Source organism: Erinaceus europaeus, chromosome 5 (genome assembly GCF_950295315.1).
Source record: "Erinaceus europaeus chromosome 5, mEriEur2.1, whole genome shotgun sequence".
NCBI lineage: Eukaryota > Metazoa > Chordata > Mammalia > Eulipotyphla > Erinaceidae > Erinaceus > Erinaceus europaeus.
Genome location: NC_080166.1, coordinates 62,842,882 through 62,861,533, shown reverse-complemented (window position 1 = coordinate 62,861,533; position 18,652 = coordinate 62,842,882). Strand labels below are relative to the sequence as shown.

The 18,652-nt window shown below is 33.5% G+C and overlaps 1 protein-coding gene across 4 annotated transcripts in view; it reads right to left on the bottom strand.

Annotated features, from left to right (window-relative positions):
* DACH1 (dachshund family transcription factor 1) overlaps window positions 1–18,652 on the bottom strand; it is a 488,759-nt gene that overhangs the window by 31,355 nt on the left and 438,752 nt on the right. For all 4 annotated transcript variants that reach the window (XM_060191413.1, XM_060191414.1, XM_060191415.1 and 1 more), the window contains 3 exons: window positions 11,232–11,379; window positions 8,697–8,840; window positions 8,135–8,203 (listed from right to left, as the gene is read on the bottom strand). In XM_060191413.1, the coding sequence (XP_060047396.1) occupies window positions 8,135–8,203; window positions 8,697–8,840; window positions 11,232–11,379 (361 nt within the window). The remainder of the gene's footprint in view (window positions 1–8,134; window positions 8,204–8,696; window positions 8,841–11,231; window positions 11,380–18,652) is intronic.

Here is an 18,652-nt window from a genome sequence, read left to right as displayed (position 1 = left end):
ACGTATCAATAAATTGTGTTAAAAATAATACTTTCAGGGCGGAGAGTAGGTAGGTAGTATAATGAGTAGGCAAATGGACTCTCATGCCTGAGACTCCAAAATCCCAAGTTCAGTTCCCCACACATCATAAGCCAAAGCTGAACACTGCTCTGATAACAACAGCAAATAATAATAATAATAATACTTCTGGGAGTCGGGCAGTAGCACAGTGGTTTAAGGGCACGTGGAGCAAAGCGCAAGGACCAGAGTAAGGATCCCAGTTCGAGCCCGGCTCTCCACCTGCAGGCGTTGAAGCCGGTCTGCAGGTGTCTATCTTTCTCTCCACTTTTCTGTCTTCCCCCCCTTTCCATTTCTCTCTGTCCTATCTTATAACAACGACATCAATAACAACAATAAAAACTACAACAACAATGAAAAACAACAAGGTCAACAAAAGGGTAAATAAATAAATATAAAATAATAATAATACTTCCATAAAGTTGTTTGGTTTTTTTTCCATCAGGTTTATTGCTGGGACTCAGTGCCTGCACTATAAGTCCATTGCTCCTGGTGGTCATGTTTTTTTTTTTTTCCTTTTCCTTTTCCTTTTTCCTTTTTCTTTTTCCTTTTTTTTTTTTTTTTTTTATTGAGGACAGAGAGAGAAATTGAAAGAAAGGAAGGGGAGAAGTAGAGGGAAAGAAAGATAGTTACCTGGAGACCTACTTCACTGTTCTTGAAGTGTCCCCCATGCAGATGGGGAGCTGGGGCTCAAACATGGATCCTTGAGTGTGTCTTTGCATAATACTATGTGCCACTGCCAGACCCCCATAAAGATCTCTAATGTAGTATATTTAACTAATGGACAAATTTGCATCAGTCTGGATACTCATCAGAAGGCTAGATATGAACCTATCCTATGGCCTGGCAATTCCTCTACTGGGGACACATCCAAAGGAAACAAAGATACCTATCTGAAGAGATCTATGTACACCAATGCTCACAGAAGCATAATTTGTAACAACCCAAACTTGGAAGCAACCCAGATACCCAACAGAAGATGACTCGTTAACAAAGCTATTGTATACATATGCAATGACTAATATCCTTTGCTTCATCTTGGATGGAACTTGAATGAATCATGGTAAATGAGATAAGCCAAAAAGAGGACACATACCAGATGACCACACTTATAAGTGGAACTTAAGAAACAAGGACAGAACGGGAAATTACAGAGTAAAACTTTGATGGGTGTGGTATATTGCACCAAAACAAAGGACTCTGAGGGAGAGCAGGGAAAGTGGAGCTTTTGGGATCCTGAGGCATGATGGTGGTAAAGGACCTAAGTTATGTGAGAGTATCTTGCAGAGTCATATTGATATTATGGGGGGATGAGAAACTGTGTCCATGTGTCAACAACGGTAGTAAACCTGTAAACCACTAAACTTCCCCCAAAGTGGTAAAAAGGTGCATTAGAGTAATAAAGTGTGTTATACTGTTTAGAAATGCTGTTCAAATTTATATACTGAAATAAATGAAGCTCTTTATATATATCAAGTAAAAGAAAAATTGGAATTTTATTTGATGTTTTACAAATATACTAAGGTCATTGGATGTTAAGTAGGAATTAAGGTAAATCTTTTTAAAAAATAGATTAATTTAAAAAATATTTTTATGTATTTACTACTATTAGATAGAGATAGAAATTGAGTGGGGAGGGATATAGATGGAGAAGGAAAGAAACAGAGAGATACCTGCAACCCTGCCTCACCACTCATGAAGCTTTTTCCCTGCAGGTGGGGACCAGGGGCTTGAACCTGGGTTCTTTCATACTGAAATGTGAGAGCTTAACCAGGCACATCACTTAATTTCTTTTATTTCCACTTTATTTCCTTCACTGAAGAATGAGGTTTCTGAAAGTGATGATAAATATGGGACGGGCACAATGCCTAATTAAAAAGAAAAATATTGAAAAGAAACATTTTCCCAATTATATATACTTTTCTAGTAATTAGAAGTAGATTGTTTTGAAAAATTTAAATCATTAACAGTGGGCTGACTAATATGAATGATAGAGGTGCAAGTAGTTATTCTAGAAGAGACACTTAGCAAAGCAAGGGACAGAAAGTAAGGACTTGGTGTCTTACAACTGGATTCAAATGTCAGCAACCTCACTAACTTGCAGCACAAATATTAGTCAAGCTGAGCTTTACTTGTCTCAAGTTTTACTTAGCTCACACAGTAAAGGTGCAGCATACACATCAGCTCCCAATTCACCTCACTATTTTAATATATTACTTCCATGTACTAACTAGAACCCTGAAATACAAATGGAAAATGATGTTACTAGTAAATTTACAGATGTCTAGAACATGTGATTGAACAGAATCCTGGTGAAATATAAAATGTCTCCCAAAAGAATGATCTATATTATGACGCATAGTTGCTACCGTTTACTAAATAAACCATCATCATCATCATTATCATTATCATCATCATTATCATCAGACATTTTAGAGTAGGAAGGCTATGTTTTGTATCTGAGAAGAATCAGGAACAAAGATATGAGATGTAATAAGACATTTAACCAAAAAGGAACCTCTAAAAAGTGATATGCCCTTACTTTCCTCTTTGCAAACTGTACTTAATTTATGCTTCACAATTTTTTCCCACTGCAAAGGCAAAGCATCACGTAAGCGTGTGCTTTGTATATCAACAGGGTTCAACAGCTATTTGCTAAACAAGTGAATAAATTTTAAATTTAGCATGTATCTTCAAGTATCTGGGAAGCAGAAATAAGACATTTACACTGCAAAAAAAAAAAAAAAAGATTGTTAATGTGAAGGCAAGCCTTTTATGTTCTTTTATTGGAAGGATATCTGGTTTTCTATGATCTGAGATCAGTCAAAAAACAACAAAAAGCCAAGAGTTTTGATTATGGCTGTTGGAAATAAATAAAAGAGATATACTTGTGAGTAAAGTCAAGATTTTGCATAACTTGCAGATAGTTTAAGATGTGAGAGAAAGTATTATCCACATTCTCATTGATTTTAACAATTATTTTCTGGTTTAAGAAGATTCTTTTTTAATTACAAAAAGCAGAAAGTGATTACTTCAAAAGTGAACTTTTAAGGCTTATTGGGACTTTTATTAAAGACACAGATAAGAGTAGCACCAATCCACACAGTCCTTGTTATAGTTTACATCATAGAGTGATCAACTATATATTATGTAGAGAAAGCATTAACATTTGAAACTATAAGAAATCAATCTAGACATAAATAGGAGACTTATGTCTACTAAACTAAAGCAAAAAGTGCTATTTAGGATACTGGGGAGTCAGTAGAAGGGGTGGTGCCCAGGACTTACATGCTTGAGGCTACTTACTGTTCAAGTGTGGTGCACATGCTGGGACCTCTTTCTCATGTGAGACTCTATTTGAATCTCAAATGAACTAAACAAATATTTACTAAAAGAAATGTGGTATTTATGTTAAATATATCTCTAAAACAGGAAGCTGGGCTCAAATGAATATTCATAAAATCTGATGTAAAATGTGTGAACAAAAGACAAAGAATTTTTGGAAATGAACTAAAAAATGAATGCATATTGCTAATTCAGCTATCAGATATGAGCATTAACCTGCTAGAATCTGCAATTCTAATCCCAGGATAAATCACACTATCTCTGAATAACTTATTAGCCTCTTTAACCCAAGTCTGAAAAAAATGCCAGAACAATAAGGGTGCCCGTCCTCTACAATATCTACTCTAGCTTCTAACTGATCAATGTTTGACACAATCCTTTAGCGTATGTAGCAGGCATCATGGTATATCAAACATGCTATGCAAAAAAATGTGGCACAGACATCTGACACAATCATATGTATGTATATCAACTATGCTGTACTAGTAGAGAGCAAAATTGGCTACCTACCGGAAAGAAGAAAACACTGAACAAGAAATTAGGAATACATTACATGTTTTTACAGAGAGGAGAAAGTTGTGCCAATAATCTTTAAGCAAGAAAACTAAATCTACAAGGCAGTTAGGTGATTCGGGAGTAGGTGTAGTAGAGTCTAGAAAGCTTTTAGAGAGGGAATAACTTCTAAGAGGGGAATTAGATAATCATTAAGTAAGAGGAAAGTCCTTGGAAGATGGAGAAAGATGTGAAATTTTTACCAAAAAAAAATAGATAGATAAAATCTAGTATGAGTCACCAAGATTGAGAGCTAACAGATTGGTCTACATGTGAAGGGTAAGGGAAGAAAATGTCAAGATTTACCCTAACCCTTATCACATACTAAGGACATTACTGGATTGGACAGATGAGGTTACACACGGAGGACAATCACTAAGGGAAGACAGACTTGCAGAGGAGAGAGGGGGCTCCTTTCCAGTTTGTTTACAACCAGATCTTCAGCCAAATAAATGTTTGTTTACTGGATCCCTAGTGTAATGTTATCTGGAGCATTTATAGGATGTCTGAATTAACTCAAGAGATAAATTATAATTGTCAAAATATATGCTAAATAAATATTCAAGTGAAGGCCATTGTTTAGGGAGAGAGAACTTTTTTTAAAGACTGAAATTTTGCTGATGAAAGCCATCATGCTATAAATGTGACTGTAAACAGAAAGTGGATTTGCATTTGTGTAAGAGCAGAATGGATTTAGAGAAAATGTTATCAACTAGCCAAAAAATAAAAAATAAATAAAAGGGAGACTAAAGGATATGTGTTTTGATACTATATATTCTAGTCATCTCACACAAAGTTTTAAGGTAAAATAAAATAGTTTCAAACTTCTATATACATAATGGCATAAAATTACTCAGACTTAGGTATGAGAGTTAATCATGCATATCAATACATGAAACAATCTGGCTTTTTTGTTTTATTTTGCATTAATTATAGCTCCATAAAAAGATGAATTTTTGCTAATGGTTAGAAATATAGGCAATGGAAATTTTTCACTTGTGTACTGTGTGCTGATTTACCTTTCTTATCAAACGTGGTACTTTTTTTTTCCATAGAGACAGTGAGGCAGAGAGAGTAAAAGAGACCACAGCACCAAAATTTCCTTCAATGGAGTGGAGGCCAGACTTGAAACTGGTTCATGCACATGGCAATGCAGCACACTACCTAAGTGAGCTATTTTGTCAGTCCATTAGAATATTTCCTAGACTGCGTTGTGATGTGCTTATTCTGACAAAATTTTTTTTAATCATCAATTTCCTTCCTTTGACCAATCAGGAATATTTTCAAAACTAACTTCTAGCTCCAATTCCCTATAGTTTTATAGAGATGGTCTTACTAAATGCTACTGAGACATCAATTAGTCTACTTAAAGGTTCTGCTTTGGAAGTAAATTGGCATTTGGGCTGTATTAACTCCTCAAGTTCTAGGTGACAAACTCTTGGACCAAGAGAGAGCTTTATTTATTGTGAAGACATTAAAAACAATTCAAGACAAGCACTTTAAGAAATATTATCTTCCTTTGTCTTTTCTAATTAAGCTTATTCTTAAATAGAGAATACTTTCAGTTGTGGTTGATTTGGGAGGGAAAAAGAACACAAGTATCATACATAATACCTGGGCTTGGGAGTCATGTAGAAAGAAAGTGAATGCAGAAAGAGACTATCCATGCCATTCTTGAATCATGATGCAACAAAGTGTTCATGGACCTGAAATGCCTACCTTAGACTACTTCACAAATTAGTGATGAATTCAGAGTCTCCTTTGCCTTAATCATTCTTGTGATTAGCTTCAGAATTAACTATAGTCTTTTGTCTATATTAATTCTGCTCAGTTTATGAGTCTCCAAATGAACTTTGTATCTAGTATTTTTAAAGCCCCAAAGGACAAATTTAGCTTATTTAGAAGTATTAGAATAGCAGCAGATGATTTCACTGTAATTTTAAAGTCTTTGGTTATACAACTGTTGATAAAACATCGTTAGCAATGAGAAGAAACATTCTTCTTCACTGTTTTTCTTTATTACATTTGTAACATATTATGTTACCTATTTAAACATGGAATTTGTTGTTTTATTCAAGAGTAACTAATGCAGTTCGAACAATATTAAGAGCACTAAATCCAAATGTAAGTATAAAACATTACTTATTCACATTAAATATGAGAAACACCAGTTAATTAGCTGACTGATTAAATGAAATTAATATTTCATATTACAATTAAATCATTTAAATTTGGGCTTTACTTAGAAAAAAAGATAATATTCTTCATACTCCTCTTATTCTGAGTAAGAATAGAAGATTCTTATCTGGAATAAGAAAATTATAAAATCAAAATAGAAATTGAACTGTCAGTATTTAAAACTTATACAGTAGTATTTTAACAATATTAGAATATATATTATTTTTATCGATCCAAATTGTTCACATCTTGTCCACAGACTGAAGTGTGATCACCTTGATAATTTTGTGACTACCAGATACATTTGCCAGAGACTCATATGCTTCCTTTATTCCTTTGGACTTTAGTAAAGGACAATCCCTTCATATATATTAGAAAGGGTGATACTTATTGAGATTATTGCTTAGATAAAGGGCGTTGATTTATTATAAAATTGTTAACATGTGCAAGTAATTTTTAAAAGAGACTGAAGATAAATCTTATGATATAGTAGTATTATACATAAACACTTTCTTGAAATTTATCATGTCCTTGAAAATAAGGACTTTTTACATCTATGGTTGAATTAATAAAACATATCTTAGAATTTTATACATAAAGTATATAAAGTCTTGGAATTTAAAACTGTACATAAAGTACATAAAGTACATAAAACTGTACATAAAGTCTTGGAATTTAAAGCCTAATGATCAATAGTTTAGGTAAATCTGAACAAAAACCATAAGATTCTCCAGAAATAGTTTAGTTTCTGATTTTTGCCTAATGTATGTGATAATTTGCAAAAGCATATTGTCTTTATGCTAAACCAACAACTACTTTTTAAGCCAAAAATGAAAAATAAATGCAATTTAGAGGCTTATTGAACTAATTATTTTAGGGGATGGTTGGTAGTGTACCTGGTTAAGCGCATGTGTTACAATGAGCAAGGACCCGGGTTCAAGCTCCTGGTCCTCACCTGCAGGGGGAAACTTCATGAGTGGTGAAGCAGGGCTGCAGGTGTCTCTCTTTGGTTTTCCCTCTCTACCACCACCTACCCTCTAGATTTCTGGCTATCTCTATTCAATAAGTAAATATAGTAAAAAATAAAAAAATACTAATAATTTTAGGCTTCTCTTTGAAGATTCATCTTCATTCAAAATAGAAAACAAACGCTCTTTTTACTGTTTAGTATTTATATTAGATTGGCTTCATTGTTCTTTCCTAATAATGTAGTCTTTTAAAAATGTTTTATTTATTTTTCTTTTTTGTTGTCCTTGTTGTTTTTATCATTACTGTGGTTATTATTGTTGTTTTACTGCTGGATCGGACAGAGAGAAATGGAGAAAGGAGGGGAAGACAGAGAGGGGGAGAGAAAGATAAGACACCTGCAGACCTACTTCACCGCTTGTGAAGGGACCCGCCTAATAATGTAGTCTTCACAGACTATGTATTTAGTCTTCTTAGTGTTTAGTACAACTCCTTTTAGTGTTCTATATATGCTTTGGCTCAGCTGAGTTATTATATTAAAGGTATATAGTGGTATTGAAACCATTCAGAAAAATCCACAGTGGACTAAACAATCATAGTTACTGCTTATATTTAACTTATCTATTTTCAGTGTACCATGCAACAACTCACAAAATGAAAAGAAAATATTTCATATCACTTATGTTATAGAACCATGATTTTATTTATATAGAACAGAATTTATAAACCCTTCCCAGATTAGGTCTCAGTCACTTAATAAAACACATTTATAGGGTCCAAGATGAAATCATACATTGTTTAAAATTAATTATTCCTTTTTAATTGCATTGTATAAACAGAAATGACCTGTTAATTTAAAGAAAATCAGTCAGTACAAAATGAATTCACTCACATAAACAAGCAAGATGAACTTGACCTTGTTTGAACTTGTTTTGATGTGGCCCAGATGGTAGGCTACATGCTTGAATAGCAGGCTGAAGCTGAGGAAAAACTCATACAGTAAGATCTAGATTTATAGCCTTTTGCAAATTCCTACCTTGTATTGTCCTTTCAGCATCTGTTCTGCCACCACTGCGGTCAGCTTCTATCTCTGGGGTCAGAGAGTCTAAAAGCACAGAAAGGTAAGAGTGACACATATTTCATTTGGTTCCTATTGTCCTTTCATTTTAACTATTAAAAAAAAAAGAGTAACCTGTTACTTTAGTGCTGAATTAAAATGACATAAATCTCTATTCACTTGCAAAAATTAACAAAGACTGTAACAAAAAATTAGAAATATTTGAATAAATATTAATAATGAAAAATTGTTTATCAAGTGAGACGAGGGTTGGGGAGACATCAGGTTAACAGCTTAGTATATTTCATTACAGACACACTAGATTAAGCAAAGAAACATGCCATGTTTCAGATTTGGAGTTAGTAACAGTGGAAGCACCTATTGTCCAACATAAGTCACCATTTTTTCTACCCTGCTTTCAGTTGTAAGCACAATTTAATGAATCACAAGTCACAGACATAAATTAAGGGAAAAAAACAATTATATGACATGAATATTAAAAATGGAAATTAGTTAACTGTACATAAAATGTACCTCTTACCATTTAAGACCCTGAGATTATCTGTGGAAGCTGCCTGTTTTAGTGTTTGTTCTGCTTGCTCACGCCGTTTTGTTTCAAATTCAAGGGCTTCCTGTAATTTTCTCTTTGCCTTCTTTTCTTTCTTTAGCCTCTTTTGAACTATGGCTAGAACAGAATATGTCCATGTTGATTTATTTTTTGCAATTATCATATTTCAAAATGATAATTTTTCTCTCTCTTTTTTGCTTCCTGAGTTTACCTATATAGAAGTTCACAACCCCACCATTATAAAACAAGTTTCAACAAAATGCAGAATGTCAACTTTCATTTATGCTTAAACATTTTGCAAGAATGTCTCTGTTATATGAAAAGGGAGACTTAATGAAACTAATTTTAGCAAATATTTAAATTTGCTTCTAGCCTGACCAAGAGGGTTTTGTTAGGCTCTTCCTTTGTAAGATATTTTGAGTATCTGCTACAGTACTGCTACTGTAAACACCTTGTAAACAATATCAAACCAGCTATGTTTTTAATAATTCTTTCATTAAAATTTGAAAAATGCAATACTGCTTTATATGAGACAATAAATATTCTTAATTATTATAATATATAAACAGGATCTTTTTGATAAGGCTATTATAGTTGGTTCAAAAATACTAGGAATTTCTTCACAATTTGTTCCTACATCAATATATTTCAAGAAAATTACCTTTTAACTCTCCAGGAATTCTGATGGAGTATAAGACTTAACTGCTATAATTAAACTTCTATTAACAAAATGTACTATTTATGTCAAATTAAATAATTACACAAAGGTTGATGATACATTTTTGCCACTGGACAATGTAAATATTTGTATATATGTTCTAATAAAATAAATATCATGTACTATTCACAAAATATATATTATTTGTATTTTTAGTAAAATAACTGCTTTAACATTTCCAACATATTCAATGTAACTAAATCAGTATATTAAAAGCATATTTGTGCTTTTTATTTGCTGATAACATACTGTGAATATAGTTGTGACAGGATCAGTAGAAGTTCTTTTGCAGGAGTTAGTTATAAGCAGCTATCATTTCAAGTCTACTGTTTGTTTTATGACTACATATTAAAGAACAACACTATTTTCTCTAAACTGGACTAAACTTCATTCTTCACTTTCTGGACTAAACTTCATTCTTCACTAATATACATCTTGATGTCCATATTCAGCTTGCTTTGATCATTTTAGTACTAAATTGATATAAAACCACATTTAAAAATATACTTTACATATGGGGGCATGGTTCTCCAAATCATATTCACTCCAAGAACCATTTAATTGTAGCTTTAAAGCAACAAATGTCAAGGTGGGGGGCAATAGTATGTTCTCTTTTAAAAACAAAAGAGAGTAATTTTTTTAAATTTTATCATTTTAGATAGAGACAGAGAGGCTGACAGAGAGAGGGTGAAAGATACCACAGCACCAAAATTTCCTTCAATGAAGTGGAGGCAGGGCTTGGACTTGGGTCATGTATATGGCAAAGCAACTATCAAATGGAGCTAATTTGGCAGCCCAAGACATAATTATTTTTATATTTTCTTTTATATTTGTTTATTTGTGATTAATAGTAGGTTACAAGATTGTTAGGTTACAATGTATAATCACACACCCACACCCACCACCAAACTTCTGTATCGCCACCCTTCCACCTCTCAAAAATAGCCACTATAGTGAAAGAATTATTTTTAGATTATCGCATCAAGCAAATCTAAAGAGAACACATGGACTATTTATATCAGATACTTATGAAATGAGAGGAAAATGCCCTTTTAAAATATTTTAGGAGAATATATAATTGAAGTAAAAAGAAAATTGGACATAGAGAAAATAATTTTTCAACTTCATACATAAAATAAACACACAAGTATGAAAGGCTTTCAAGAGTCAACTACTTTTGCACTGTTAAATGTGTTAAAAAGAAGCAATTCATAGACTTAACATAATTATTTTGACCCAATAAAAATTCATTTCACTTCTACTCTAATGTGTATTTGACCTTGTTAGATGAAAAAAAGTCATTCAGAGAGAAAAATTACACAAACATTTAACTTTGCTACTTTGTTCAGATATTCATCAGTCTTCAATTTCAGCTGATAAATATCTTAAGTACCAAATGTACTTCACTTTAACAATATTTTCAACTTTAGTTTTAAAATTTTAACTATTAAGTGTTTCAAAGGAAATGTTGAATGAGAATATTTTTTTCTTTATGACCATCATTGTATCAGAGCTTAATCTTATCTTGAAATTATGAATGTGTTAAATCCTATCAAAAGCAAAAATTATGTGATTAGTCAGAAGTTGAGTATATCCTGAGGTATGAACAGGTGTGAAAAGAAATCATGTGCTTTGAAGAATTAGAAAAACAATAAGTATAGGATTTAAATCCTGTTATGAACTTTTGTTACAAGTAAATTAATAAAAAATCTATACTTTCATACTAAATTAACAGATAATGATTAATATTTTATATAATCCATTAAACTTATTCGGAAGTTGGACAATACCTCTATTCTTCTGTTCCATAGCCAACTGTTTCTCGAGTGTTTCTCGTAGTTCTCTTTCCCTTAAAAAATCCATCTTCAGCTCTGTTTTTTCCAGTTGGACTTGCTTTTCTTGAGCTCTGGCATTATCTATGGCGACTTTTAAAAGCCCCTGTACAAAGCAAACATTCAGAGTTGTAATGTTTTGGTAAAAAAAAAAAACATTTTATTCATTAGTGAATGCATTTAAAAAGAGAATAAACTACTTATTGAAATGGTTAATTATTACTGTGTATTCATACAAGTATGTTCACCAGGATCTAAAGCATTAAAGCTTCTAAGTCAAATTAATTTTTTAAGGAAGACCTGCATTAATCACATACAGGTTCAACTGCTTTTAATTAGAAGTTCTAAATTTAAATTTAAATTTAGAGGGCAGCACATGAGCATATCTGGGGGAAAAATAACTAAGGAAAATTACAGAATCCCTTCCAGTTATTACTGACATGGTTTCCATATGATTATCCATTCTCTACCACCATCTACAGATTGCATAATACAAACATTTTCATTTCTTTTATTTTTTAAAATATTTATTTATTTATTCCCTTTTGTTGCCCTTGTTGTCTTATTGTTGTAGTTGTTGTTGTTGATGTCATAATTGTTGGATAGGACAGAGAGAAATGGAGAGAGGAGGGGAAGACAGAGAGGAGGAGAGAAAGAGAGACACTTGCAGACCTGCTTCACTGCTTGTGAAGCGACTCCCCTGCAGATGGGGAGCCAGAGGCTTGAACCGGGATATTTACACAGGCCCTTGCGCTTTGTGCCACCTGCGCTTAGCCCGTTGCGCTACTGTCCAGCTCCCCATATTTTCATTTCTAAATGCACTAATTTGTTTCTGTACCAGGGACTTTATTATCTCTTTGTTTCCTTGCTCTCTATTTTTATCCACGTCAGGCCTTTATTTTATGCCACCTTTTCCAGTCATCATTTAAGTAGAGTCTCTCTCCTCTCTCCCTCTTCCCTTTCCCTTTCCCTCTCCCCCCCTCATAACCTTTATTTAATATCCCTTCAAAGCCTCCTTGCTATTCCTTTTATAAAATGCTGCATAATATTTTTGTCATGCAAGGCATATGTGCACATATACCCAAAAGTTAGGGGGAAAGTAGACCTCAAAGTAAAAGTTTTTAGTAGTCTACTGTGAGTAGACTTAGGCTCAAAAGTTTAGCAAGCAAGTAGAAAGACCTAACACAGATGACATAAAGTGTCTAGTCAAACATTTCCTACTTAGACACAGTAGACACTCTACTCTCCTGCACCCTACTTCATTTCAGTCACTTTAAGTCTAACCTCATGAGATAAACTAAGGACTATTAAAGCTGGATAAGCGTAAACGACTGACACACTTTAATGATGCACTTTTTGGTCACTACCAGGCCACCCCATCATCTGGGGCTCTAATCAGGGAATCTTTGGATTCCCACATAAATATGATAGGCCTAAACCTCTAATAGATCCCTCCTTACACCATCACTGATACTTCCATCAGGAACGTCATTAAAAACCTCTTGTGGACCTCTCCAGGACTTTGCCCTCAATGTAGAGCAGTAATGGTTGGGACTGCCTCACTTTCAAAAGAGAGGTTAGGTCCACCTACTATACCACTTGAAGACTGGTCCCGAAATGAGTGCAGCCTAAATGTTCCTAGCTGTGACCATGAACTACAAGCTCAGGCTGACAGGGATGCAGAGATTACTGTGCTATATTGGAATATAATATAAGCCCTAGGTCAGATCAATGAGGTTAACATTCAATGGTATTTATATGCTTTCCTCATTATTAGGAGCTACCTAGAAATCCAGCTTTCTAGGCCTATTCTCAACCCTCCATCTTCCCAGACAATACTTATAGTCCAAGTGCATGTTAGCTATCATTCGCAGGCACAAATTACTAAAGTCATTGGCTCCCTGAAACATACCTAAAATACACTTCCTAGCTTCTTCTCACATGAAAACCTTCAATCTCATATTCTCTATTCCTATCTTTGGGTTGCACTTTATTAAATAACTTGTTCTGCTTTATATCTTATAGCCTTTCAGCCATCAAACTGCAGATGCTACCATGAAGCCTTCCTAACTTTCCTGGGCAGATGACCTCACCAATGTGTCTTGGAACCTCACCTCTCCAGATCTCTACTCCACTAGGGAAAGACAGAAACAGGCTGGGGCTATGGGTCAACCTGTGCAGCAGAGAAGCAATTCCAGAAGCCAAACCTTCCAACTTCTGTAGCCCATAAAGAATTATAGTCCATACTCCCATAAAGAGGATAAAGAATAGGAGACTTTCCAATGGAGGGAAGGGGATATAGGACTTTGGTGATGGGAACTGTATGAATTTGTACCCCTGTTATCTTACAATCTTATTAATAATTATTAATCACTAATAAAATTAAAAATACATTTTGTCAGGCAATGTTACCATGTATTTATTTACTATTGATTCTTAGTTCATATCTGTACTAAAATAAAATCTTTCTGTGATAGATATTTCTTTCATTCAATACCATGTCCCCAGAATATGGAGACTATCTACAATACAGTAGTTTCAAAACTGATGAATAAAATCATAATACTTGTATATATTTCTTCAGATACATATTTTATCTACTTAAGAGGAACAAAGCAGTGGTGCAATATTGAATGTTTTCAAAGTCATTCAAAATGGTTCTGGAATATACAAAATGACTTGATGACATGATAATTCAATTGCATTTAGTAAAAACCAAGTATATTTATGTAACTGATTGTGAAATCTTTTATGTAATTTGATTTATTGTAGTTTACATTTTAAGGGCCAAAACTTCTAGTCTTATAAAATCAGCAATATAAAATAGTATTGTTCAAGTAGAAAACAGTTTGCTTTAGTCTGTGAATATCAGAGTCAACTTCTCAATTAAAATGGTGTGATAAAAGTTGGTGTCATGTGATCCGGGAGGTGGCGCAGTGATAAAGCTTTGGATTCTTAAGCATGAGGCCCGAGTTCAATCCCCGGCAGCACATGTGCCAGAGTGATGTCTGGTTCTTTCTCTCTCCTCCTATCTTTCTCATGAATAAATAAAAATCTAAAAAAACGAAAGTTGGTGTCGTGAAATTATACTCACTGATGGAACCACTTTTCAGAAAATAGTATATGCCCTTAGATCAAAATGTACCTTTAGGTCAGCCCACAAAAGTTGCTTTGTCATAAGTTATTTTTATTCTTTTTTAAAAGTCCAGATAGATTATTTTGTATTTGCAATAGCTGTCTTTGATATTCCTGATTTTAATTCTATACTGTGAGAAATGGTAGAGGATTTCTGTGTGACTTTTTGCCCAATTTACTCTTTTTTTGCTTTTAACAATAAAACACAGTGTCAAAGAAATTGCCATCTTAACTCAGTGCAGCAACATTCCTGGGTATGTTTCTTCTTCATCAGGAACAAACAATTAGTAACAAATGAAAGAGATCATTACATCAAGTGCCCTTTTAGATCACCCCAATTAAAACTTTAGTTTAGCTGTATTTTAATTCTAAGATACCAAATTCTAATTTTCTGCTCTGATTGCTCTTGTTGACTTATCTTTGAAAGATGTATTCTCTGTGCAATGTCTAGAGATTATTTAGTGAGATGCCAATGTTGGCACCACTTAATGTGTTGATTGGTTGTATTATCAGTAGCTGTTTAAAATAAATTACTATTAAACTATTATTGTCTTTGGCTGAAAAAACACAATATTTTGGTGTTCTTTGAGTATGGGACAATCATTATGAATACACATGTTCAATAATGTTATGTCACAACTCTAATTTGTGTAATTTTCTTTTAATATTTGTTATAAAGTATAATGTTGCTAAGAGCATTTGTGTTTACTGTTTCCTTTGTTGCCACTGCTGCTAATGTCACTAATAGTAATATATTACCTTTTCCTACTGATTATGGCTGAAAAACACTAGCTTTTAAAATCTAATACTCTCCAGGGATTACTTATAAGCTATATAAAATTAAGTTTCCTTTTTAGACTTTAAATCAGTACACACCAGTAGGAGTCCAGTGTGAACAAAAATCTTCACTTGAGCTAAATTGATACATATGCAAAAAATATGTTATTGTCCATGACAGCTCTGTTGCAAAAAAAATCCTGAAAACCGATTAAATTTCAGTACAGCAGGAGATTGGAAAAAGCAATAGCAAGTTGTGTTCATTACTTCCACAAATCATTAGGACACCAATTTGAAGATAAGGAGTAACAGTATTTTCAGGTTTCTATAACTTAAATTGTATAGGTTGAATATGTGCAAAATGTTGCTTTACAAAGCATCTGTCACATGGATTACAGTATGGAGTATCGTGTAGAGAGTATGGAGTTTTGTGAGGATGACATCAAGTATAGTAAAATCATGAGGTTAAAAACAATTTTTTTTTCCCTAGGATCCCCTATGATCAGTTCCCATGATGCATCAGTTCCCATGATGCTAGACAATTACAGTTTTAAAGAAATACAATTTAAGCAAAGTTTATAACCGGCAATGATAAGAGATAATGGTTTTTTTTTTTTGGCATCATTTTTTTCATAAATAATGGCTTTCACAATACACAGATGTTTTTGTTTTCTAAAAATCGATTTGCCTTATCAATTAAAATATTTTGGACTGCAGAGACAGCATAAGGTTATGCAAAAGACTTTCATGCTTGAGGCTCTGAGGTCCCAAGTTCAATCCCCAGCACCACCATAAACCAAAGCTGAGCAGTGTTCTGGCCTTTGTCCTTATGTAAATTCCCTCTGTATCTCTCTTTCCCACTAAAATAAAATAAAATAAAATAAAATAAAATAAAATAAAATAAAATACTTTTTAAAAAGAAGTTCCTTGGCATTTAAAAAATAATAACTTAAAAGTGTTTTCATCAGTTTTAAGAGATTGAGTATATTTCTAGATCTCTTTTTAAAGGATATTGCAATTTCACAACATTTCAAATATTTGCATAGCCTAAAATGTATAAATATCTGCATATGTAAAAATAATTAAAGTAACACTGCTTTGAAAAGCAAACATTAAGGGCCAGATGATGGTACATCTGGTTGAGTGCACATGCTACAATGCACAAGGAATCAGGTTCAAGACCCTAGTCCGCACCTGCAGGGGGAAAGCTTTGCAAGTGGTAACGCAGTGCTGCAGGTATCTCTCTGTCTCTCCCTCTTTATCACCCACTTCCCTCTCAATTTCTGGTTGGCTCTATCTAATAAATAGAGATGATTTAAAAAATCTTAAAAAGTAAACATTAATATGACAGCCAGTTCTTAGAGGAAAATCTTAATTGGTCCACTTATATATTCTAAATATTTCATTTCAAAATTACAAAATAAATAAGGTTCCTGATGGAGTAGCCCCCAACTCTTCATCTGCACTATTCTAGCCTTTAGGTTCATGATTAGTCAACAATTTGTTTGGCTTTATAGGTTAACTATCTTTTCAGCCACTAGGTTCCAGATGCTACCATGATGCCAACCAGATTTCTTCTGCCAACAGACGACCCCCAATGTGTGCTGGAGCCCCACTTCTCCAGAGCCCTGCACCACTAGGTAAAGAGAGAGACAGGCTGGGAATATGGATCAACCTGCCAACACCCATTTTCAGCAGGGAAGCAACTACAGAAGCCTGACTTCCACTTTCTGCATCCCACAATGACCTTGGGTCCATACTCCCAGAGGGATAAAGAATAGGAAAGCTATCAGGGGAGGGGATGGGATACAGAGTTCTGATGGTTGGAATTGTGTGGAGTTGTACCCCTCTTATCCTATGGTTTTTGTCAATCTTTCCTTTTTATAAATAAGAAATTAAAAATTAATTAATTTAAAAATTAAATTAAAAAACAACAAGGGCAACAAAAGGGAGTAAATACATATTAAAAAACAAAAAATGTAAAATTATGATTAAAAGCACAAATTTACAATGTAAAACCAATGTATCTGATTTTTATTTACTACTCCTTTTGTATTTTTAAGTTTTTCCATAATTGTGTAACCCTGTCATAGTTAAATTTATGTGTTCATGAAGCTGAAAATAGTTCTAACTTACTTTAAACTATGCAAACTATATGATTACCAGGATGACATATAGATGTAAAGGTTAGAAGATGTATAATCAGTATTTTAGTCCTTATACTAAGTCAAAATCACTTAAAAAATTTATATTAAGATATCTGCTTCCAATCCTATATGATAACAGATCTTAGTTAATATTACATTGTAAAGACTCAGATTGAAACTGGTGGTTAAAATTCCCCCTTTATGTTCAAATGTCAGTCTATGACCAAAGGTGTGACATGTAGTAACAGGGAATTCTCTTATGACATGCTTGAGGAAACCATAATCAAAAACTGCCTGATAAAAACTCAAATCAAGTTTCATTTTAAATATCTTTAATCCTAAAAATCAAAATCATTAATGTATTCACATATCTGATTAAATTACTTTCTTTGAGTTACAAATTATAACTTTTCATTTCCAAGCCAATCAAGTTTCACGAAAAAGTTATATGTATAGAACCTTAGCAATTAAGAAAACAAGATGGGATCAGGGATAGATATCATAATGGCTATGTAAGGAGATTCTGATGCCTGAGAGTCTAAAGTCCCAGATTTAATCCCTCATACCACTATAAGCTAGACATTAGCAGTGCTGTGAAAAAATAAATAAAGTTCTTAATGTAAACTTTAAAAAATATTTTATTTATTTTATTCCCTTTTGTTGCCCTTGTTCTTTTATTGTTGTAGTTATTATTACTGTTGTTATTGATGTCGTGTTTGTTGGATAGGACAGAGAGAAATGGAGAGAGGAGGGGAAGACAAGAAAGTGAGAGAGAAAGACAGACACTTGTAGACCTGCTTCACTGTCTGTGAAGCAACTCCCCTGCAGGTGGGGAGCCAGGGGCTCAAACCGGGATCCTTATGCTGGTCCTTGTACCTTGCGCCACATGCACTTAACCCACTGTGCTACCGCCCAACTCCCAATGCAAACTTTTAAAAAAAGGAAAAAGAAAAAATAAGATGCTCAAAAGTATACTTTATTTTTTTTTAAAGATTTTATTTATTTATTAATGAGAAAGATAGGAGGAGAGAGAGAAAGAACCAGACATCACTCTGGTACATGTGCTGCCGGGGATTGAACTCAGGACCTCATGCTTGAGAGTCCAGTACTTTATCCACTGCGCCACCTCCCGGACCACTCAAAAGTATACTTTAAAAGAAGACCAATAGATAGATCAGAAATACTAATGAACACTCAGTTTCGATATTGGCAGAATGGAAAAGACAAATACAGTAAATTTTACAAATTTGAAAAATAAGAATAATTTCACAGTCAGTAAATTGTTGAATAGTAGGACAATACTTAAGTACATTAATTTGA